We start from the raw sequence: 23,715 nt of genomic DNA, 5'->3' as shown, positions 1-23,715 counted from the left end.
AGGTCGAAGTTGGGAAGTGGCAGGGTTGGAGCTGGAAAGGGCAGCGCTTTTCCAAGTGGTCTGTTGGATCACCAAAGGGGTCTGCAGGCATGCTGTTTTCAAATTGCAGTCCAGCAGCGAGAAGGCTGGGAGGATACGTACCCTGGAGGTGGAGTGTTTTGGGACGCTCTGAAAAAGAAGTGTGATCTTATGGTTTGAGACTGAAAGCGAAGCAGGTCTGGGTGCATGGAGTCTTAACTGTAGGTGAGCCCCAGGGAGGAGGAAGAGTTGAGTGTGTCTGAAGAGCCCACAGAGGCTCTGGGGTGGGGAGAGGGAGTCCCAGGCCAGCTTATGTTTTATGTGAAAGATAGGAAGGACAGAAAGAAAACTAAGGACCCCATACCAGGAGAGCACACAGAGCTGTAAGAGAAGTCGTCAGGAAGGCAAAAGCCTGCAGTGAGCTCTGGATCGTGAAATACAGTAAGACCTGGGGCAAAGGCAGTTCCCTGGACCTTTTTATGTAAGGTAAGGAGGGAGCAGACAGGAAGCCAAGAGTAAAGGAAGCCTTGGAATGAGAGAATGGAAATCCCAGGTGGGCAGCTTAGCTTCTGCTCATACTGATGAAATCCTGTCCAGAGGCTCTTTGAGGCTTTCTGCAGGTGGAACTGCTGGTCCTGGAGGAGCCACAGGGCAGGAGAGGTGCTGGGAGACTGCAGACAAACACCCCAGTTTCCAGCCGAGGAACAGGGCTGGTGAACTGACTAGAGTGTGTGGGCCTGACTTCGATCTCAGTCCGTGTTCGAGAAAGCCTGTGTGCTCTCAGAGAAAAGAGGGGGATCGTTGGTGGCTATGAACTCAAAGAGCATGAGTTCTGTCAATCTTACCCGCCTTCCATACATTTAGTGTATCTGGATTTTTTTCAGCCTGGTTTTGGCCAGGCTTCCTTTGGGTTTCTAGGGACCGGATGCCAAAGTGTGGTTAGGGTGCTGGCATAACGGTGTGCAGTCAGGTGGGATCCTGACTCCCGTGAGCAGCTGCTGCAAGGACCCACTCCAGCTGGGGACAGGCTCCCCCCTCAGCCTGCTCAGCGTTCCTCTGCTGAGGACCTTGGGGCTTGTCACGGTGAGCAGGTGCAGGGAGAAATGGAAGCTGGGAGGATTGAAAAGCAGGTAGGTGAGCTAGCACTGGAAATCCACAGTTGTCTAGACAGGTTCACTGATGGGGCTGGGTCTAACGCGACTCCAGTTTCTAGTGGGGATACGTTTGTAAATGACTGTGTAGGCTCACAAAGGGCGGCAGAGACAGGGCCAGTCAGGAACTCATATGGACCTGGGGTTGTGGCTTATTGTAGCCTATTGGCAGTTAGTGACAGAAGAGGAGCTCCCAGCACCCTGTGTGAAGGCTGGGGCTGCCAGGAGGGAGGCGGCAGCCCCTTAGACCTGTGTGTTGGCCAGCGTGCCTGGAGGGCTGCATTTGAGACCCCACCTTTTGAGAGACGCTGGCATACTGCGGGTTTGCAGATCTAAAGTAACTTGATTAGAATTCGGAGGCATCGTGGTGGTGGATAGAGTAGTACTTATTCCCCACGTTCTGTGTCTTTGAAGTAACTCTCCTGACAGTGCTGCTTTCACAGTCCCTTCCAGAGGGACCCTCCAGGGCAGATGTTGTGTGGCTGGGCCAGGGGAAGTGGGTAGCCAGGAATGCCAGGCCAGTGCGTGTGTACTCAACTCTGTCCTCTCTCTGCAGTGCTGCGTACCTGGGTGCTCTAGCTTCATTTCTGCAGGTGATTTGTTGACATTGAAAGCTGGTACAGACTCAAGTCTAGTTCTGGGAATGTTTAGATAAATGCTGAGTCAGGTAACCCCATCATCAGGATACAGAGCAGTTGGCAGTTTCCTTTGTAACCTAAGGGGACGGATTCAGAGAACAGTACTCCTCGTTTATGGGCTAGGCTGTTCCCAAAATGATGCACAGAAGTTAGGAGAATGGAGTGGAATTTGAGCCTGCCATTCCTGTCTGCTCTTGTTCTCTGCCCTGTGAGCCGTCTCCCCCACTTTGCTGTGACCTGTCCATTTTACAAGCACCTAACACTTGATTTAATTTCTTTTTAAACAAGTCAGACAGGAGAAGAGGCTGTAGTATGCAGTAGCTTCCTGGGCCCGGTTGCTCCAGTAGCCACAAGCCTCCTGCTTCTCCACTGTAGCTCAAAGATGCTTTGCCGCCCTGCTGCGCCCTCCCATGTCCCTGGCCAGTAGCCGACCCAAAAAGATGTGAGGTTGGTCTCGTGCAGCTTCCTAGAAAAGGAAACGGTGACCCCAAGGATCAGCGTGGATTCACTAGTTGCCCACAGATAATATGTTTAATCATTTCTAAAATTTTCCAGAAACACATACTCCTCTCTTATCTAGGGGTCAGATCCTATATGGCGGCTGTGGTCCTTGAGGAACTTCTCTTTGTACATAAACCATAGAAAATTCTTGTCTAGACTTGATGTCCGCCTAACCTGTAAATGTGGCTTGCAGGAAACACTTTACGTGGAAACAAAACTATAGTCTTTGTTACTTTGGTTAATTATAAAGTTATACCTGGTCATCACAAAATAAAGGCCCCCAAAACTTCAAATAATCTAGAAGTATGAGGCACATGGGGCGCCTGGCTGGCTCAGTCGGTGGAGCATGTCACTCTTGATCTCAGGGTTGTGAGTTAAAGCCCCACATAGAGTAGAGAGATTACTTAAGAATAAAATCTTAAAAAAAAAACCCCAGACACGTCAGGCATAGGAGTGAGTGCCTTGTCTCATCGCCAGAGATGGGTAATAATTGGGATGTTTCCGAAGTTTTAAAATAACTCTTTACGTAACGTGTAACTTGTCTTTTACAAGTGCTGTGGTTCTTTTGCTCTGCTCTGACTTGCCCTTTTCACTCAGTGATCTATCTTGGTGATTTTTCCAAATGACTCCTGCAGACTTCTCTTATTTTTGATGGTCGTGTGGTTTGTCACAGTGAGGGGACCACTGTGTGTTTAACTAGTTCCCTGTTCCCAGGTACGTGAGCTGGTTTGAAGTATTTAGTGTTAGAAACCACTTTCCCACATTAGTCCTCCCAGGCACTCTGTTCCTTTTTGCCTCTTACTCGTTTTAGTCGTTGGAAACGGATCGTGGTGTCCTGTTTCCTGGCGTCTCGCTGCTCTGACCGCGTGTGTCCCAGTGGCCTCAGTAGGAACTGAGGACCTGGGGGCTTGTTGGACATGCAGATCCTGAGCTGCCCCGGCCTCCTGGTGAGGACCTGCTTTTCCAGTAGGCCCCCAGCCAACCCCCATGCACGTTAGTGCTCAGACGGCACCGCTCTGGCACGTCTGCCCGAGCGCAGTGCCCTGAGGTCACCAGCGGACAGCAGTTGTGGCCGTGTTGTGGGGTCTCACTTTCCTGCGTTAGGGTTTCTCTGTGTCTGGACACACTTGAATGCATGTAAAGCCCTTGGGGTACAGTCTTGCTCTTCTTGTTGATCCACTTGGTTCAGAAACCGTGCTGTGTCTGGCTCGTAATGTTTGCAGCACTTTTCTCTTTGAAGAACGGCTTCTCTCATCTGTTAGTACCTCCTATCTTCCCTGTATGGAGGGCTCTTTGTTTTGTTCTACATGTCTTTGTTTATGGGTCCCTCTGGACAGTTTAAAAAATATTTTTAGATTTATTTTTTTTTAATTATTTTTTTAGAGTGTGCATGCATGTGCGCGTACACACACACACACACACACACACACACACACACACAGGTGAGAGGGGACAGACAGAATTCAAGGCAGGCTCCACACCCAGCGAAGAGCTCAGTGCTAGGCTTGATCACAACCGTGAGATCATGACCTAAGCCGCAATCAAGAGTCTGGCGCTCAACAGACTGAGCCACCCAGGTGCCCCTAAGAACTTTTTTTCTTTTTAAGTAATCTTCGTACCCAGTGTGGGGCTCGAACTCACGACCTACAGATCAAGAGTTGCGTGTTCTCCCAGCTGAATCAGTGGCACCCCGGAACCGCTAACTCTTGATAGCTGTGCGCAAACCTGCAAAAGAATGAGCAAGAGATATCTCTTTCTCTTCGCAGGGTCAGGTTTGGTTATACTATGGCCTTTGTTTTGTGTGGTTCTACTCACAGTCTTAGCTCAGCGGACAGGTGGGCATTACTTTGCCACGAGACACTGCTGGGTTACTGCCATGGAAAGGAGAAGACGAGCAGTTGGGGGAGGCCTGCCTGTGAGGAGCCCTTCCTGCCCTGTGTTGGAGTTAGGGCTGGGACGCCATGCTGTACAGATCCATGCTTAGGGCTGGCAGTGTGTGAAGAAGTCAGGAGACTGGATCCCCTGGGTCAGGGCGTGGCTTTGGGTAGGCTTCTCCCCTCTTGCTGGCAGTTCTCACCTGTTAAGATCAGGGCTTATTTCCATGACTGTGGCCCTGTGACCCCACCTCTGTGTATGAGCTGTTTGTGTGCCTCATTAGGGTTCTGATTCTGTTTTCTGTTTAAACAATAAGAACTTTAATAACATGCCCAGTTCTGTGGGCCTTATCAATGGAGAGACGGAGTGGCCCAAGTTGCACAAGTTCTAAGTGGCCAAGCCCAAGCTCACACCTAGTCTGATCCTCTGCTCGGGTATTAGCTCCTCTGCATTGGTGGGAGCTGCCAATATCAGATGGTTGGTTTTCAGCCCGCCTCTGACTATGGAACAGATAGTGGGCTGTTTTTTCCCCCGAGTAGTTATTGCTTGGCTTTTGGTAGAAAGGCTCCTGTGCTATCAGCTAAAATCCATCTTCCTGCATGGCTGTATTACTAGTGTTGCTTTCGTGAGTCTGACGACTCTCATCTCTTAGTCCTTTTCATATATCTGAAGATTAACTGTCATCTGGTAACACATAGTCTTTGGAGGAAGATGAGGATTTAAGTACTTAAGAAAATAAGTTTTTTGAAATGTTACTGTTCCCATAGGTGCTGTTGACCTGTATCTTTGCTGTGTATCTTCCTAAGAGTCTTTTATACCTAATAGCAGCTACCCCTTGCTAAGCATTCTATGTACGAGGCACAAGCACAAGCAGGGGTGCCTGGGGGGCTCAGTTGGTTGAGCATCAGACTCTTAATTTTGGCTCAGGTCATGATTTCACAGTTTGTGAGTTCAAGCCCCATTTTAGGCTCTGAGCTGACATTGAGGAGTCTATTTGGGATTCTCTTTGTCCCTCTCCCCCTCCCCTCCTCCCGTCCCCCTTGCTCACTTACATGTGTGTGCATGCTCGCTCTCTGTTTCTCAGAATAAATGTTTTTAAAAAGGCAGGCTCAAGCAGTAGCTGCCATGTGGGAACTTGCATTTTCTTTCTACCAAGTTTATCATGAGCATCATTCTAGAACAGCTGAACTGCTTCTCCAGCATTATTGGCATTATTGAGTGTCTAACCGGTTGCCTGCTGTTGAACACTGAGCCCATCTTTCCCCATTTTTCTGGTCATAAACAGTGGAAAACACGCCTCAATTGCCATTTTGCGTGCACCTCAGCTAGGACAGGTGCTGTGGGCCTTCCAATCCTGTTTGAAGCATCTGCCTTTCTTGTTCATGTTTGCACATGTGCTGGCAGGCACTAGCTCAGCCCCTGAACCCGAGGAAGTTCCAGCAGAGTGTGGGGTGCATGGGTCAGGTGTGGTGAGAGCTAGGGTAGAGGGCTTTGAATGCTGCTTCCTGAATTTGGACCTGCCCTCAGGGTGGTAGAGGGCACTGCATCATGGTCAGAGTTGTGTGTCTGTGTTTGGCAACGGTGCAAATGTTGGACTGGAGCAGGAGAGTCCAGGTGGAGGGAGACTGAGTCAGAGTTTGTGGGAGAGCGAGCTGCTGGCAGCCTGAGGCAGAGCACAGTAGCAGGGGGGCTGAGGGAGGGCCAAGGGGTGCAGGTCAGAGAAGGGGAGGAGCTAGTGGGGCTTCTAAGGCTGAGGGGCTGGCGGTTGGGGGGGGGGGCGGCGCTTGCCGAGTGGTCTTGCCAGAAGAACCTTGCATTGGAGGGAAAGGAGCCGGCAGGGCTCGCTCAAAGAAACAAGGAAGCTGGGTTCAAGGAGGTGAAGGGTGAAGGGTGGCCGGTCAGCAGGCTAGCACGCCATGGGCCATGGGTAGCTTCATGCAAGGGTTGACGGATGGGTAGGGGCAAGTGCCGGCAGGGTGGCCACTCCCTGGAATTGAGATGCAGTGGAACAGAAACAGATGCCAGGAGATGTAAGACTGGGATAGAGACCCAGAGGCTGCAGGTTAGTGGATGTGGGGCCCACAGAGGACAGCAGTGCTCAGAAGAGATGCTGCTGCTGGCGCTGGCTCCAAGCAGGGCCAGGGCCAGGGTCAGGAGCATCGTGGCCGGCTGGAGCTGGGTTGAGCACTCCTCATAATTGGAGAAGAGGGCCTTAGGCTTTAAGAAAGTGTCACATCCTTAAACAAGCCTGCTCTTCTGCCTAGCAGTTGGCTTCAGGGGGTGGGAGTGGGTGTGGGTTTTTGTCCCTTCTCTGCTGCATGGTGGCGCTGATGCAGGCCTCTCCTTCCCTTCCCAGCTCCTCGTGCTCTTTTCTCTTTGGGCTGGGCCACAGAGTTGAGAACTGCTGTCCCAGCCCAGAAGCTAGAGGTGCTCTGCCATTTTTTCTTGTCCTATGTGATCTGTTCCTGTGGGTTTTTTTTTTTTAATTCTGGTAAAGTACACGCAACGTTAACCATCTGAACCATTTTGAAGTGTATGGGTCAGTACTGTTGAGTCCATACACACTGTTGTAAAACACACTTCCAGAACTCTCTTCACCTCACAGAACTGAGACTGCCCCCTTTGATGGCCTAGGGATCCCGCCTCCGCAGCCTGCCTTCCTCTTCATCTTTGGAACCACTGCCATGGGGGGACTGCCATCATCCCAGCTGGGCTTCCTGATGCTGTCTGTCCTCCCGTAGCCTGTCCTCTTGTCCCAGATAAGTGATCTTCCTGACGTGGAGTATTGATCCCGCCACTCCCTGCTTTCAGTGCCTCCATAGAACTTTTGGCAAAAACGCTTGACAGCCAAGTCCTTTAGGGTGTGATTCCTCCCTGCAGCCCTCTACAGTCTCTGCTTTGGCCTCTGCTTTGGTCATGACTTGGCTATGTGGGTCCCCTTTCCCAAGTATTTCTGTGGCGTCTGCCTACCGCCCCCCACTTTCCCCTGATGGCCCAGCTAACATCTGCCACCTCTTCATTCTTCCCTGAGGCTTCTCTCCTGACTCTGCTCTGTGAGGCCTACACCACACTCACTGTTAGCTGGCATTGAGGGCTATCCTCCAAGGCCCCGAGCAACCTGTGAGGTGTGGCACAGGAACCTGAGCTCATCTGCTGCAGACTGGTCAGCTCTGTGCCAAGGGGCCGGGCCAATACCATGGGCTGCCCAAACCGTAGGGACTGAATAAGGTGTTGGGGGGGGGGGGCGGTGAGGCCAGCTTTAGGTCTCTGTCCAGGTTGAACCTGGCGGAGTGCCACTGCAGGTGTTTTGGATTCCTGAGCTCCCACAGTAGGTACCCCAGGGGTATTACGAAAACTGTGTGGACCTTCAGAAGGTGCAGATGCTGTTGGCCCTGGCACCACCCTGGGGGCCTCTGGTCTCTGGCAAGGATACGTGCAGATTGCCACTTAGTATAGATTTGGACGGTGGGAGGCTCCATCCAGTCTATTAGTATCGCACACCCCTTTCCTCGGTTCCTGTTTCCCCACTTCGGCAGCTGGCCATCATCTCTCTGGAGTTGCTGGGACTGTGGCTGCACAGCAGCTCTTGCTGGACTATTTCGAGCATTCAGAGGGCCACACTGATTTCTCTGCTTCTGCTAGAATGTCTGTCCAGGTCAGGACCAAAGTAGTGCTTACCATTCAGACCCAGAATCCCTCGACCCCACGATGTGTAACGACCTGAATTTGGTCCACGGGGATCTCTTGTGTTCTGCGTACCCCTCTGGGTTGGATTGTGTCACTGCAATCAGCCCAGATGGGGCTGCCCCTCTGCTTCTCGGCCAGGGTCCCCCTTAATGGCCACTGACTTGGAGGCTGGGCTGCCTGTTGGAAGGTGATCGAGTCCCCCTTTTAACCCGCAGGGTAAGATTCATCCAGACTCTGAAGCAAGCAAGGGGTTCTGCTGTGCCTTCAAGTCAGCGTTGCTTACCACCGATGTTTAGCTCTGCAGACAGTTGTTGCCTGTGTGGCTACCGGGGCTTGTGCTGAAGATGAGGGGAGCCGAGCAGGGCCTGGTGTCCTGCTTGGGCTCTGCTGCCCTGCCCTGACTGTGGGCCACTTCCCTCTCCCCCCGTAATGACCGTCGGTGGCCCTGGAAAGCAGGCTGCTGTGACCACAGTGGGTATTGCAATTGGATATGGCTTTGGAAACCTGGGTCTGTTACTGGCAGTTCGGTGACCTCGGGTGAGTCACGTAAGCAACTTCGCTGAGCTCTTCCCTGGATCTGTAGAGCGAGGGTGAGGATACTCCTCTTGTCCGCCTTGGTGTGAAGATTGAGGGCATTCAGGTGGTGGTCTCAGCGTTGTTTCTGGCACGTAGGGAGTATATAGTAAATGGTAGCTGTTCTCCACATCACCGCGAGGAGGGCTAGGCTCTTGTGGGATTTTCCTCACTTTGCGTAGGCTGTGCCAAGCCCAGGTGGTGAGTCAATGAGAGGGTCCAGTCTTGGCCCTCAGGGTCTTCATGTCCCGGGTCTGGCACGGGGGTGGCAGAGTAGAGGGTTGGGGGAGGGCATCGTCAGGGCACCCAGTGAGGTGGTGCTTGGGGGCTCTCAGCTGGGGCCAAATGCTGGAACCGTCCAGCTGCTGCTCTTTTTCTGGACCATTTGTAGAGGCGGACTCCGAGGCCGGCCGTGCCCCTGCCCTCCCGCCCCCCAGCACAGGTTCAGCAGTGCGTGCTTCCTGGCTGCTCCCTGACGCCAAGTCCCCTCGCTGTGGACTATTTTGAAGCAAATCCCAGATCTCATGTTTTTGTACAAAGCAAAATTTAGGTGTATCTCTTTGGAGAGAGAGGAACTTAAAAATCATAAGCAACATTAACACTTCACCTGTAAGGACTTCACTGTAACAGTGAAGCTGTTGGGTTTAGGGTTTAGGGTTCAGGTTTTTATAGTTTGTTTAAATTGTTTAAATTGGTACCTAGGTGAGGTAACGAAGGGATTTAAAAAAAAATTTTTTTTTTAATGTTTTATTTAGTTTTGATACAGAGAGAGACAGAGCATGAGAGGGGGGAGAGAGAGAAGGAGTCACATAACCGGAAGCAGGCTCCAGGCTCTGAGCTAGCTGTCAGCACAGAGCCCGACGCGGGGCTCGAACCCACGAACGTGAGATCTGACCTGAGCCGAAGTCAGAGGCTTAACCAACTGAGCCATCCAGGCGCCCCACGAAGGGATTTTTAAAATCCTGATGCCCAGGCTTGCTGAAGGATGGAGTGATTTAGGTGGCGGCCCTGTCGCAGAAGGCTGGCCATCGGTTTGGTCTTCAGTTCCTCTTGCCCCGCTGTTCCGTCTGTGGCTGTGTCGGCTGTGGGCGTCCTTCGGGGAGTGCGAATAGGAGAGCACTGCTGACCTGGCGCCGGGGGAGTCTTCCACAGAAGCGCTCCCAAGGCCTGGTCCGCCCACTGGTATGGGCGTGCAGGGTCCTGTGGGTCCTGGGCTAGGAGGGGCTCTGGTGGGGGGCTGTGCTGAAGCAGGGGTCCCAGAAGGACCGTCTGGCATGCCTTGGAGTGAGCGTCGAATTTTAAAACCCAGATTGTCTGCTCGGCTTACTTGATTTGATCTAAGGAATTCCCTTCCTTGTGCTCTAAAAGCAAATGGCAAATAAACTCCTCCTTTGGGGCAGGGCACCAAGCAAGCCGAGGTTCCTTCTTCTGGGATGCAAGGTCGTTGAAAGCCTGGTATTCCAGGAGGGCCCTTTTCTGAGGCAGAGGGCGTGGGAGCAGGCTGGACGGAACGGGACCGGTAGGGCTCCTGTCGGTGGGCACTGTCCTCTGCTAGCTGTCTGCAGGGTGGAGCTGCTCATGCTGCAGTAGAGTGTTCTGGTGGGAGCGAAGAGCTGGGCCTGGCCATTTAATGTCATTTTAATTCTTTTAAACTGGAAAGGACATGTGTGGCTGGTTGGTGGCCTTCACACTGGACCGTGTAGCTGAAACCAGTTCTTGTTCTTTAATTCGATACCCTGGTCCAAGCGTGTTTCCCACGCTCCCAGCGCGTCACATTGGCTGCTAGAGGTGCTGCCTTGTTTCCTTTGGACTCTAGTTACTACCGTGCTGGGCACGTCCAGGGCTGACGGCTCCCTCCCTCCCACTGCTGTGACTTCTGCGGTCACCATGTGGACCACCGGCACGTTTGAGTCCTGGCTGTCTGCCCTCATTCAGTTGCTCTCTGTTTTCCAGGTTACACAGAGCCTCTCAGATAGCTGGTGGCAAGATGGCCACCCGGGCAACCCCTAGCAGCATAGCTTGCTCCTATCCATTGCTTCTCTTTGGCTCTGCGGGGCCGACAGCCACAGGCTTCCACCAAGGTCCCTTGTAGCTGGCTTCACTGGCCTCCGAGTGGAGGAGCACCACCTGGCTGTTGTTGCAGGTGCTGGCATTTACCCTGACCCTTGTGCCCCGCCCCCCCATTTTCTACAGCCCCTGTGCTTGAGGGCTAAGAGGAAGGCCATGCATATACACAAAGGTGTTTTCGGGGTGGCTCTTTGGGAAGACTCCTTGGATCTTGAGTCAGCTCTTGCTGCTGTTTTCCAGGCCTTCTTTTCATGACTCTAGGCTTCTTAGGGTGTGAGTTTCCTGGGGTCGCTTCCACACTGTTACTTCCGTTCTACTTTCCCTGAAGCCTTTCTTAGGGCATCACTTGGCATCTGGTTCCTCTCCAGGGTGGCCTTTTCCTCCTGTATGTTTTTTCCTAGACAGGTGGGCTGGGGTCGCCCAGAACCCACTCACAGCCCTTACAGAGCTCCTGTCTGGTGCCAGGCTGCCGTCAGCCTGGAGAGTCAACAGGTGGCACTGTGACACTAGCTTGTGCCCACTTGCACAAGGGGAGCAGAGTGAAGGGGAGTTGCCTGCCTACTTGTCCCCGTAGTGGGGTCCTGGTGACTTAGTGACACAACTCACCTGAGGGCATGGCACCCAGGAGATGCCTGGTAAATGCTGAGCGGGCAGGATCTGCAACAGGGTCGTGGTGGGTGGAGTGGGGGGATGTTGCCATAACCATGGAATATTCCAGATGGCCCTGAGAGGACCCTCCCTTGCTTGTGCCCCACTTCCTGTTAAGCCCATGTCTGCCTCCCCCATTTGCCCAGAGGAGGGAGGGTACATAAGAACCACGCCTTCCCCACTTGATATGGTTGGCACTGTTTCTTTAGTGTCCACACAGAGAGTCTGTTTCTCCTGCGTTCCTTTGTGTACTCAACCTTTTATAAAAGCATGAGAGCTCTGCTCAGTGTCCGAGAACATCTTATCAGAAAGCAGGGCTGAATTCAGGTGTTTGGGGATGACATTTGTCTGCCAAGGACACATCTGGAGTTTCTTAAGATTTGTGCACTGGCTTTTCCCTTTGTCGCTGGGTGCATTTAGCCTGGACCCTGGGCCCCTTTGTCAGCCTTGTACTTTTGGGAAATCCCTTTGGCTCCTGGGTTCTCATATGTTGTCCAGACAGGGATGGCTAAGAGCAGTCATGTGCATCATAGTTCTTGGGCAGTGGAGCAGAGTGTGATGGAGGGTAAGGGCCAGGAGACAGAAGAGAGCATGCCAGTCTTTTGTCTGGGCTGGCATCTCTTACTTGGGCTTTTGAGACTTGGAGATTCTGAAGCTGAGTTCTTCTCCTGTGTCTGTTCTGTCCTGGGTCTGGGGCCTGATGGAGACTCAGAGCACTGAGGGGACACACGGGAGGGCATGTTGATGTGCCCTACACGGGGGGTGTCACCACTGGATCCTGACGGGCAGGTTGGAGGCAAGAGCTCAGGCCCAGTATGAGGGGGCAGGTCCAGAAGGCCAGCTCCGGGGCTCACTGCTCTTGGCTTGGCCCTGGGCCCCCCGGCTTCGGTGATGCGTGTTTTTCCGCCTGCCTCTCAGCTACCACTGTAGTCACGAGCCTGGCTTGCTCCTCGGCACAGTCTTACGTGGCATCTCTTCACCACTGTTTCCTGTCACCCTGTTGCTCAACTGAGTGGCAAGTTTTATGTCTGCCTGTGTCCTTGTCAGTGTGGCTGAGCTGAGGGACAGTGGAGTCGGTGCGGGGGTGGAGAGCCAGGGCCCCGGGGCACGAATGAAGACTCAGCAGCAAGGCTACAGAGTGACAGCAGCACGGCCACGTGGGAGTGTGCGGAAGTGCTGGGGGGGAAGCAGGAAAGGAGGACCCGGGAGGGTCAGGAAAGGCTTTTTGGGGAAGGTGGTGGTTGAGCTGCATGTAAGTTGGCAGTAGGCATTCTGAAACAGAAGAGGAGAGGCTGCTGCAGGCTGGGGTGCGGTGGCCTGGAGAGCAAGCAAGCGAGAACCCAGCATGTTCCAAGAATGGTCAGCCATTTGGTGTTACTGAAGCAGAGCCTCCGTGGGTGGTGAGAGGAGAGGGCCTAGAGTGGGACTGGCAGCAGAGGGCATGAAGCAGAGGGATGACATCAGATTGTCCTGGAGAAAGACCACCTTAGCTTGCTTCTGGGGTGTGAATTGCAAAGTCGTATGATCGTGGATAGGGAAGAGGCTATCAGGAGCTGTTAATCATCTAGGAAAGGAGTATTGAGGTCATTGCCACTGGCAGTGGGGGGCGACTGGGAGACTGTCTGTAGGTGATGTGGACGGGACTGTGTGGGGGGGTGGAAGGAGAAGGGTGTAAGGTGGCATGTGGGCAGAGTGCAGGTAGATTGGTGGTGCCCTTCACAGTGGGGTGCAGGGACGGCCCGCCCGTGGACATGCTGAGTAGGGCTTGTTTCAGGGCCCCTGTGGAGCCACCCTTTAGTAGGCAGTTAGATGTTGGGGTCTAGCCTGAAATCAACCCTGTTGGTGGTGAGTTCGGTGGGTGGTGAGGGTTGCTGGAGTCCAACGCAAGAGAGACTCCCATGAGGAAGGAGACCTGGCAGCTGCACGAATGAGCGCCCCAGGTTTTCCAGGGCCCTCCTCTCATCTGGTGTTTAGGTCAGGAGCTGTCCTTCCAGTGTCTTGGCCAGGGCAGGTCCTACGTTAGTGGGCTGCCGAATGGAGGGAGGGAGGAGGAGAGGGGCTTGGACCAGCAGGAGGGAGAACCCTTGAGAGCAAGGTTCCTGGAGGGAGGGGTTACCAGAACTGACCAGGGTGGGGTTGGAGGAACAGGTCTAACAGGGAGCCAGCCAGAGGACGAGAAACCAGGGGCCCGGGCAGGGTGGGAAAGGGTGCCTGCCCTGGTGGTTCCTGCCCCGCGCTGAGAGGGTGATCCTTGCTAAGGGTGGCAGGCTCGGGTGGGGCTGGAGCAGGCTGAGGTTTCGGGTAGCTCCTTGCATGGCTCTCGTGCTACGTTCGGGGTTTTCCCCGGGCCCATGTTAGTAGCCCTGCTTCTCAGTAGCTGGGGACGGCTGGGAGGGTGCTGAGGAGAACAGAGCTCCTGCTGCATCACTGCCGTTATCACCGGAGTCACTCTGGACCCAGCCTCCCTGGACGACTGGCGGGTTGGCCGTGCTGCCAGAGCCCTGCTCGACACCTGCCATCCGCCTGGCCTTGTTGTGATGGGTGTGTCACACTCGGGCTCACTTGCCCCATCTTTGCCTACTGGTTCCACCAGGTGGCACACGTGCCCTCCCCACAGGCTGTGTCCATCTAGGAGGAGGGGCCTCCTCCACATCATCAGAATCTGCTCAGAGCTGCCTGAGCACTCCGTGCTGGGAAGTTTAGGAGGTTGGGGCTTAGTCAGACTTGCCTTTCTTTCTGGGTCCTTCCACTGATTTTCTCCCTGCTGACATGAGTCAGGTGTGTTGCTTTTCTCTGGCTTCTGGGGTGCTTGGGAGTTCCTTCCACTTCCAGGGCTCCAGCCCAGTGGGGGGCAGTCTGGTGTATAGTCAGGGGCTGAGACAGGGAAACCTGAGCCCTGGGCCACGAGGTCTCAGCTGCTAATTTTAGAGAGCACATGTCATTGGAAACTCGCCCTTCCTGCCAGGAGCCTAGCTTTCCCCATACTGCCAGGGGCCCCTGGAGCCTCTCTGCAAACCAGGGAGCATGAGGGCCCCTATGTGCCCACCTCCTCTACCCCCATTCACATGCTTGTTCGTGACAGGGACTCTGCCGGGGGCCGGGGCCAGCAGGGGAGCTAACCCGGGTTCTGTCCCCATCCCTTCAGGCCCTCTGAGCAGCAGGTACCCACAAGAACCCGGTGAAGGCTGGCAGGTGCTCAGAAAGGATGGTCTGGGAGCAGGCATCCGAGGCTGCCTTGTCTCTTCGGAGAGAGCACTTTGTTTTGGAAACACCCTGCACAACGCAGAGTCTTTTCCTCTTCCCCAGTGGTGCCCATAGGTGCCTTCCTCGTAGCTGTGGCTGTCCTGGGCCTCTGTCCCAGGTGTGCGGGACCCATTTGTTACTGGAGCTGTGCCTTTTCCTGTTCCTTTCTCCTCCCTTCAGGTAACAGCTCAAGCGCAGGGGTGGCTGTTGGGGAAATGCAGCAGCCTGTGGCCCCAGCTGCCGCCTGTTTGCCATTCGTTGGCAGGTCTGGACCTGAGGTGTATGTCTGGGCCCTGATTCTTCCTTTTCTGCTTCCCTGGCCCCGGGAGACCTTAGTGTGACAATATTCTCTAACAGCTGCCTGTAGACTGCTTAGGAACGGGGGCTGGGGAGGGAAGAGATTCCTGTCTTTCTCTCATTTGGCTTGGGAGCAGTTCCCTCCAAATGGAGAATGCGTGGTGGTTCCAAGCTTGGACCTTGGGGGTCAGAGAGACTGGAGTGGGGATTTCTGCCATGTCCATTTTTGGCTCTTCTAATAGTTGCTTTAGCCAGTTTCCCTCTATGAAATGGGGGCAGTGGTCCTGCTACACTATCCGCTGGGTGTGAGGCTCTGGCCCAGAAGCTGGAAATGCCCCCTACATGCCGGCTGCTCGTTCATCATGACACGTCTAAATTCACAAGGAAAGTGGTGCTGTGGCTTCTCTGGAATACTCAGTCCCCAACCTGGGAAGGGCCAGGTTCAGTTTTCTCGGACCGTAGCCGGGCCTGGCCTGGGGTATCCTGTCAGTGGGCTGCTTTCCACACCTTTGGGACTGAAGGACAGCCCTAGAGCTTCGAGCAGCTGTTTTGGGGCAGTATTAATCATTCTGGTGGCAGAAGATGGCTCGTAGGCTCCACCTTTTCCCTTGTGTTGCCAGATCCAGGGTGGCAGCATCCTGCTTGGCTGTCCTGGCAATATTAACAGGACAGGTCTAGGCTGAAGGCAGGCTTGGGGCAGGAGCAACCAAGAGAAGATCATGCCAGCCGCTTTTCCTGCTTTCTTTTGCTCACTTACTTTTTCAATTGCAGCCTGCTTAGACGCCTGGTGACTCTCATCTCCCAGCAGGCCACACTACTGGCCTCCAATGAAGCCTTTAAAAAACAGGCAGAGAGTGCTAGTGAGGCGGCCAAGAAGTACATGGAAGAGAATGACCAGCTGAAGAAGGTGAGCTCTGCCTGCTAGACTCTGCCACGTGACCTTCCTTATGGGCCACAGCGGCACTGTTGGCCTTTTGGGCTGGGGAATGGGTGACAGTGCCAGTGTTGGCAAAGCTGAGGTGGAAGGGAAAGGGGTGGTTCTCGTGGGGGCGTGTATGGGAGGGCCTGGGGGCCTCTTGTTGCTCCCTTGTCTCTGTGTGCTACATCCAGGCCAGACTTTTTCCTGGTAACACTGATGCGCTAATGCGCCGAGCCCTGTGCTGGGAACCATGGGCAGGCTAGCATAGAAGAATGCAAGGGAAGGCCTGCGGTCTCTGGAGGCTTCTATCAGCTGGAGACAAGGCTGGGGACGGGGGGGGGGGGGGGGGGGGCGGCAGTCGTAAAAGGTTTGTCCGAGGAGGTGAAGTGTCTGTGGAGCTGGGAAGGAGATGGATGGATGGACTTGGACTCGTGGACAGGATAGAATTGCAGGGGCAGGGATGAGTTTGGGGCTCCTTGGCCAGAGCGAGCTGTGGAGCCTGGGCAGAGGAGGGGAGGGCATTGGTCGGTTGGGGGTGACTGGCAGAAACATCCAGATGACAGCAGATTGAATCACTGGATGGGGGTAAACTCTGTAGAGCTACTGAGAAAGAGAGGTCGGGGGTGCAGCCTGTGGAGTGCAGCAGGTGTCCCTGCTGGCCCTTCCCTGCGCCTGGTGGCTGGGAAGAAGCAGTGGCCCAGTTCTGTGCTGACATTTCTGAAGGGGCAGGTGCCTGGGACAGCTTGAGGAATCACACTGAGTGGGGAAGACAGAGCTGGCTCGCCTGCCGCCCGCCCGCCCTCCCTCCCTCCCTCCCTCCCACCCTCCCAAGTAACCCGTGCATTTGGCGTTCTTCCTAGGAAGCTGCTGTTGGCGGAGTCAAGTTGGATGGTAGGGATGCCGAGGAGAAGGTGGAAGAAGAGAACAGGAGCCTGAAGGCCGATCTGAAGAAACTGAAGGAGGAGCTGGACATGAGCAAGCAAAGTGAGCATTGTCCTCAGGTGTCCCCCAGCCCCTGAAAGTCTAGAACTTCCACTAATGGTGACTGTCCCTCTGTTGGCAAAGTGTTAATAACAAACTCACACTTGGGCCTGGGAGCTGAGTGGAAACAAACAAATGGTACCCTGCTTGTCCAACCCAGACAGCCGGGCTCAGCCCCAGCTGCCAGGGCTCGGCGGTATATGGTGTGGGGAGCTCCGGGTGCTCATAGACAGATTCTGGAGCACCTCAGTCAGCACCAGGCCTGGGGAGGGGTGCTCAGGGTGGGCGGGGGCATCCCCAGGGCCTTTGGGGCGGGGATAGAAAGAAGCCGCACCAGAGCTGCTTGCTGTGTTCCTGAAAAACCTGCCTTTTGCTCTCAGACTGTCTATCCCACATGCTCAGCCTCCCTGAAGTCACCCAGGCTGAGAGCCGCTTGGAATCCCTCCGTAAAAGCGGCTAGGGGGTCCTTGGTGTTGCCCCACTTCCCCCAGCCATCTTGGCCAGCCCTCTCCCACCTTGGGGGCTCTCATGGCAGCCGGCGGGGAGTTTTCTCGAGAGGAGCCGTCTCCTAGACAACCTCAGTGAGGACAGAGTCCGGCCTGTATGTGGTGTCTCCTGCAGCTGGGTTTTTGTCTCCCTAATCCCTGTCTTCTCCGTTCCCCTTTCCTCCTCACCTGCGTCACCCCCAGAACTGGAGAAAGCTGAGAACGAGGCTCTGGCCATGCGGAAGCAGTCTGAGGGCCTCACCAAGGAGTATGACCGCCTGCTGGAGGAGCACTCCAAGCTACAGGTCAGCATGCGTGGTCTGCTCTGTTGCGGCGGATCAGGGCCCCCCAGCCTAGCCTGCCCTGGCGGGGCCTTCAAGAGACCCCAGTGGCGGGCTTGCTGCTTTGTCCCCCACTCCCCTTCTCCATTGCTGCTGAGGTGGGTCTGGAGAAGAGCCTGCCAGGCGGTGCCAGTCTGGGCCCAGCGGATGGAACCTGTTTTCAGGCTAGAGGGGTGTGGCTTGGCAGACAGCAGCCACTTGCTAAAGTGGCCTTAGCCATGGGATGGGCCCTCTGCACTGTGGCCGGCCCAGCCTCATGCCTGGCATCAGTGCCTTTGAGAGGAGCTCTTCTTAGATGTGCGCCTGGTCTGTGGTGTGGGGCCCCTGATTCTAGTCCAAGTCTACTACTTGGAAGCTCCGGGACTGGCAGTTCTTTCTGTACATGGGGCTGTGGGGTGATCAGGGGCCATCACCAATCCCCCATCCCAGGAAGCTCAGGTGGTCCAAAAATTGGGCGTGAGGGCCAGGTAAACGCCCCTAAGTTCTGACAATATCCCTTGTTGTTTGGCCCAATAGTGGGTGATGAGGAATGGCCCAGCCCCCAGAGGAGGACTGATGGCCTCAGTGTACTTGCAAGACCCTGTAAAAGGTGTGCAGGATTGGACTTGAATGCCGAGTCCACCATAGGCCTGAGATGGGGTATTGGTGTGGGGTCCTGCGCCTCTCAGAGAAGAGTGACAGCAGAGGCTTCCAGCTGCACCCCCTGCTTGGCATTAGGGTCGCAGCCTTTGGTGGAGCAGGGCCACTCCCACCCTGGCAGGACTTGGAGTACGCTGAAGGTGGGGTCGCTTGCTCACCTGCTACCTGTCATTTGGGGAGAAGGCAGGAAGCTGGGCCTTTGGGGCGGAGGGGCTAGAGGGTGAAGGGGAGGGGTGCACCCTGCCGACCCCTTGCCTTGTGGTTTCTGTCCCTTCCAGGCAGCGGTAGATGGTCCCACGGACAAGAAGGAGGAGTGAGGCCACTCCTCCCTGCCTGCCACGTGGCTGGTGCCCGCTGCTGCCGCCTGCGGCCCGGCCTCGCTGGTTACTTCGGTTCGCCCCTACTGCTTCCCATCCCGTTGCACAGCTTACAGTTCCACGCTGTCCCGGCACACCACAGGAGACCTGGTTCTGCCTGCTCAGGATGAGTTTGCTACCTCCTGGCCGGCCAGGCATGAGGCAGGCGTTGCTTCCCGCTGGGTTGAGCCTCTTGTGTGTGTCATGTTGTTCGGGGCCCCTTGTCTCTGGTCCTGCAGGCGGGCGGGGGGGGGGGGGGGGGGGGGCAGGCAGAGTATATTTTCTCTTGGGGGCAATAAAGGTTGTTACTATGCAGCCGTGCTTCATGTGTGTGACTGAGGCCACCAGAAGGCCGCCTCCACCTCCCCTCATGGGAGTGACCAGGAAGGTAGCAGCATGTAGCTCTGATAGAGCCCCTCAGGCTTTGGTCCTGAAGGCCTTCAGGTTATTTTTTTCCAACTTGTTCTAACCCTTTAGGGCTCCCTCATCCCAGGCTCGGCCCAGGCCCACACTTGCCCTCTGTCGCTCTGCCTCTTGCTCCCCAGGTAGGCCCTATTTTATGGCCAGTTGGGGCGCGTCTGACCCGTTGGATTGGCCCCTGGGCCCAGGGAAGTCTGAGAGACTGAGTAAACTGGTGGGGCTTCCGGGTGGCAGACTTGCCCGCCTCCTCTGAGCCTGTTTCATCACATTGTAGGACAGACAGAACGTGGCAGAGTGCCACCAGTCACTCCCTGCCCCACTTCCTCCTGAAGGTTTGCAGGATGACCTTTGACTAATGCCTGCTAAGGCAAGAGACTTGCCCTTGAAGGTCACCTATGACTGGCCTGGGGTAGAGCTAAGTAGTGGGGATGGTGCCCCCTCCGCTGCCTGCAACCCTGGGGCTGTGCGGGGTGTGCTTACTGCTTGGAGAGCCCACTTGTGCAGTGGGCTCCACCTTCGCATCCCCCCCTCCCGACTGGTCAGCAGGTGGCCTGTGCTGAACAGGGCCTGGTACTCGGGGCAGCCCGAGCGCCCAGGGCAGGGCGGGGCTGGGGCTGCTGTTGTCCTGGTCTCCGCTGCAGTGCTCATCCTCTGCAGGGGCAGGAGGAGCAGGTTGGAGGTGTTTTCTTTTGGAATAGGAGTGGCGGCTAGCTTGTACTCACATTCCTCCTGACCTGGCCCGGCCCGGGCCTGTGGCCGCCTTCTCCGGTGTCCCTTCCCCATGCTCTCATGAGCAGTGAGGTGGTGCCTAGGGCGGGGGACTCTGGGTGAGGCTCTCTGGTTGCTATGCTAAGGCTAAGTCCCACTTTTCCAGGAAGTGTTCCCTGACTACTTTGCCCTCGCTTGAGCTTGCCCTTCTATGAACTTCTAGAGGCCACAGTCCAAGCACTGTGTCTCTGGATTCTTCCCTGGCCGACTTCGGGCAGCCCCCGGGCCCCCTCAGTTTCAGGCCCTGGAGCAGGCAGAGAGGAGCAAACTGCACCAGGCTGCTTTTCGAGTGTCCTCTCTGGGGGGCGGGAAACAAGACCGTGCTGGGAGTAGCAGACCAGCCTGCAGTGGAGGGCCGCCGTGGGAACTTTCCTAGCAGCCTTATGCTCGAGTAGGGCTGTGTGCACCTTTGCCTCGTGCTGTCCTCTGCCTTGCCCCTGGGTGTGGTAGGCTGTTGTGCCCCACAGTCCCAGGCTGATTCCTTCCCTCACCTGTCTCCTGTCTAGAATGCCCTACCACAGGGGCAGACTCCTGAGTAAATGGGGACTACCCACTGCTCTCAGGGTCCCAGCCAAGCAGTCCCAACATCTGTTGACTTCTTTTTCAATGATGTTGATGTTTTCTGAGTCTCAGGTGGCATTATGGCAGGTGGCTCATAGGCCATTTGGCAAGAGGTACGGAATCCTGGGCCAAGGCCTGGTCGTAGCTGGAGGAGTAGAGATGGTAAGGAGTTGGTGTGAGCCCACGGTAGGGAGTGGAGCGGGCCCGAGGGTAACACTAGGCTGTAGGCTCCGTTCTGTGGGCGCGGAGGCAGGGTCTGTTGATGGAGGAGTGGACGGAGCAGGGCGTGGTGTGAGGGGCCTGGGTCATGGCCCCCGTGCTGCAGGACCGTGCTGAGTCCCTCTGGGAGGCACCTCCACATGCTAGCACAGGCCTGGGTTGAGTTGCAGTCGGGCCTGCTCAGCCAGTGCTCCTTTCTGAACTCTGGGGACCTGCCCCCATCCAGGTTCTTGGTGACCATCACAGCATGGCTGGTGGCGACATCACAAGCCAGAGGCCCCCTTGGCTGTGTAGTTGAATGCTAAAGCCCCTCCTGCTCCATAAGGGGACCGTGCCTTGCTGAAGAGCAGGGAATGGCCCAGGAGGGGTGTGGCGGGGAGCAAGCCGGTACTCCTCTCCGAGGGGCCACCACCCCTCTGCAGGCTGGCATCCAGTGTGAGCACCAGGCTCCCAAACCTTGACCCACCATCCTAGTTTCTCTGTGAACGTGACTATGTACCTCACAGAAGCCGACTCGTGCAGCGTGTTTGTGTCTGGCTTCTGTACCTCAGCGTGATGTCTTCAGGTTTAGCCACGTTGGAGCAGGCATTAGTTTCTTTCTTTCTTTCTTTTTATTTTTTTTAAGTTCTTAATTAAGTAATCTCTTCCCCTAACGTGGGGCTTGAACTCAGAACCCCGAGATCAATAGTTGCATGCTCTTGTGACCAAGCCAGCCAGGTTCCCCAATTTTCTTTCTTTTTTAAGGCTGAATAATATTCTATTTTATGGACGGACCACATTTTGTCCATTTTCTCCCATCCGTGGAAATTTGGGTTGTTGTTTCCACCCCTTCTTATTAGTTTTTTATAAAATTTTTTTAATGTTTTATTTATTTTTGATACAGAGAGAGACAGAGCATGAGAGGGGGAGGGTCAGAGAGAGAAGGAGACACAGAACCAGAAGCAGGCTCCAGGCTCTGAGCTAGCTGTCAGCACAGAGCCTGACGCAGGGGCTCAAACCCACGAATGTGACATCTGACCTGAGCTGAAGTCAGAGGCTTAACCTGCTGAGCCACCCAGGCACCCCAAACCCTTCTTATTAGTTTTTAAATGTTTGTTTAGATGTGAGAAAGAGACAGAGCATGAATGGGGGAGAGACAGAGAAGGGGAGACAGTGTGAGGGTGGAGGTGCAGAGAGAGAGGGAGACACAGAATCCGAAGCAGGTTCCAGGCTCTGAGGTGTCAGCACAGAGCAGGACGTGGGACTCAGACCCACAAACCGTGAGATCATGACCTGAGCCGAGGTCGGATTCTTAACCGGCTGAGCCACCCTGCTGCCCACCCCCCCTTCTTTTTAATCCCACTTCAGTCAGGCTGTTCCTTTTTCCTTATGCCCAACCCTGTCTTGTGCAGGTCTCCAGGGTCTCACTGTCAAAGGCCCTTGACCAACATCAGCAGTGCCCTGGGGAGCTGATCACTTGCTCCTCCCTGACTACCCGTCTTCCCGCCCCCCCCCCCCCGGGGGTGGGTGGGTGTGTGTGTGTGTGTGTGTGTGTGTGTGTGTCCCCCTCTCTCCCTCCCTCCCTCTCACTCCCTCCCTCCTGTCCCAGGAGGCCACCCTACACTCCCCTCCCCTCCTCAGTCTCTGCGGCTCTGCTGTTGGTTCCCTCTCTTCTCTGCCACCTCAAAGTGTCCCGGGACCCCAAGGCTCGGGGTGTGGGCCGCCTGTACCCCTACATGGCTCTCGGCTGCCCTTGGTGAGCTCGTGCGGCCTCAGGGCTTTCTGGGCTGTGTCTATGTGCTGAGAACCCCTAATGTTCTCTCAAGTCCACTCTTTCTGGAACTGCACACTCTGTCCACCTGCGACTAGACACTCCCACTGAGGTGACATCTCTGTCATAGGAGCCCACAGCTGCTACCGCCACCTCCAAACCTTCTCTTCATCTCCCTGGGTGCAGGGAGGGCGTGACAGCGCCATGCTTCCCGGTGCTCAAGTGCTCAGGCGCATGGCATCTCCCGGACTCCTCAGCCGAGCACCACCCACGGCCCATTGCCTCTGCCTTGCAGACAGGTCCCTAGTCCCTGTTCCCACCCCATTCAGCTCTGCTGCAGTGTTGTCACCAGCCTCTGTCCCGGCAGCCCCAGCCACCTGCCCCTCAGGAGGTCACCTGTTCTGTTGGGGGCAGTGTTTGGGCAGTATTTGGGAATCCCCATGCTTGTGACTTCTCACCCCCCTTCCCTGCTGCCCTGCTCCTGGCGGGGAGAAGGCTCTCCCGGCTTTGTCATCCGTGCTCTCCCCATTCGTGGAACCCTCACCACAAATACTTGCCCAAGGAAGCAGCTCGAGGGAGGCTTCCCTGCTCCCCTGCCGCGCCCGCACCCCTGACCCCACCCCACTACCCCCGGCGACAGGCAGAGGTGGAGCAGGAGCCAGCTTTGGAAAATGACATGTTTTATTGCTATGTTTGCAGTGGCTTTTTAGCACAGTAAGAGTGTCCCCGCCGGACCCCCGCCCTCACACCCAGTCCCACCCCTCCGACCCATGTCGGGGTGGTGCCGGGTGGGGGAAGCCTTTCTAGGGACCACTCGGCTGTCTCGGGATCAGAGGTGACGCACACGTGGGTTAATTAAAGCTGCTACATGGAAGACTTGAGCCGTGGAAAGTGCATCGGCCTTAAGCTCATAGGTGGGAGCCGAGCCCGGGGTCCCTTCCCTGGCTGGTGCCCACCTCAGATCCCCGCAGTCGCACCCGGCCCAGGGGGCACGGTGTGGGTGAGCCTGAGCACACCAGGTGAGCAGCCCCAGGCCCCCCGCGGGTGAGGACACCGCATCCACTAACCCCGCCGCCTCGCGGGCAGACAGGGTGCGGGGATGCTCTGGGGCCCTCCCCCTGCCGCCCTGCACTCCTCTGCCAGGTCTGGGGCGGGGCGCGACACATGCACACCCACACGACAGACTCACTCTCAACAGCTTGAAGCTTTTGCCTATGAAAATTAGATCTATAAATTCACACTCCTTGGCTGGGGCAGAGGACGGAGGGGCTGCTGAGAGGGACAGGGAGCGGCCAGGAGAGGGGCGCGGGGCGGTTTTCTCTCTAGAAATATACAAGCAGAAATCTCTTTCCTCAAGTTTTTATAAAATGTGCAAAATACAAGCCTCGTTAGCCCACAGGCACAGTTTCCACCTGGTAGTCACCTTTGCTAAGAGATGTAGGTTTGTCCTGCACACTCACACACACATGCGTTCGCACACAAGCTCACACACCTGATATTGGTGGCAATTGGCGCGGGAACCAGAAGGTTCCCTTGCTGGCTGGCTCTCTAAGCTTCTAGGTTAGGGATAGGGAGAGG

General features: G+C 55.6%; 1 protein-coding gene across 3 annotated transcripts in view; it reads left to right on the top strand.

The window, feature by feature from the left end:
* BCAP31 (B cell receptor associated protein 31) overlaps positions 1-18,665 on the top strand; it is a 29,263-nt gene extending 10,598 nt beyond the window's left edge. For all 3 annotated transcript variants that reach the window (XM_029931113.1, XM_029931114.1, XM_029931115.1), the window contains exons 5-8: positions 15,470-15,605; positions 16,478-16,601; positions 17,288-17,388; positions 18,342-18,665. In XM_029931113.1, coding sequence (XP_029786973.1) covers positions 15,470-15,605; positions 16,478-16,601; positions 17,288-17,388; positions 18,342-18,380 — 400 coding nt within the window. In that variant the 3' untranslated portion in view covers positions 18,381-18,665. The remainder of the gene's footprint in view (positions 1-15,469; positions 15,606-16,477; positions 16,602-17,287; positions 17,389-18,341) is intronic.
* The last annotated feature ends 5,050 nt before the right edge of the window (positions 18,666-23,715 follow it).

The sequence above is a fragment of the Suricata suricatta genome, chromosome X (genome assembly GCF_006229205.1).
Source record: "Suricata suricatta isolate VVHF042 chromosome X, meerkat_22Aug2017_6uvM2_HiC, whole genome shotgun sequence".
In the NCBI taxonomy this organism is placed as follows: domain Eukaryota; kingdom Metazoa; phylum Chordata; class Mammalia; order Carnivora; family Herpestidae; genus Suricata; species Suricata suricatta.
The sequence above is the reverse complement of the archived record's forward strand: the minus strand, read 5'-3'. Positions and strand labels throughout refer to the sequence as shown.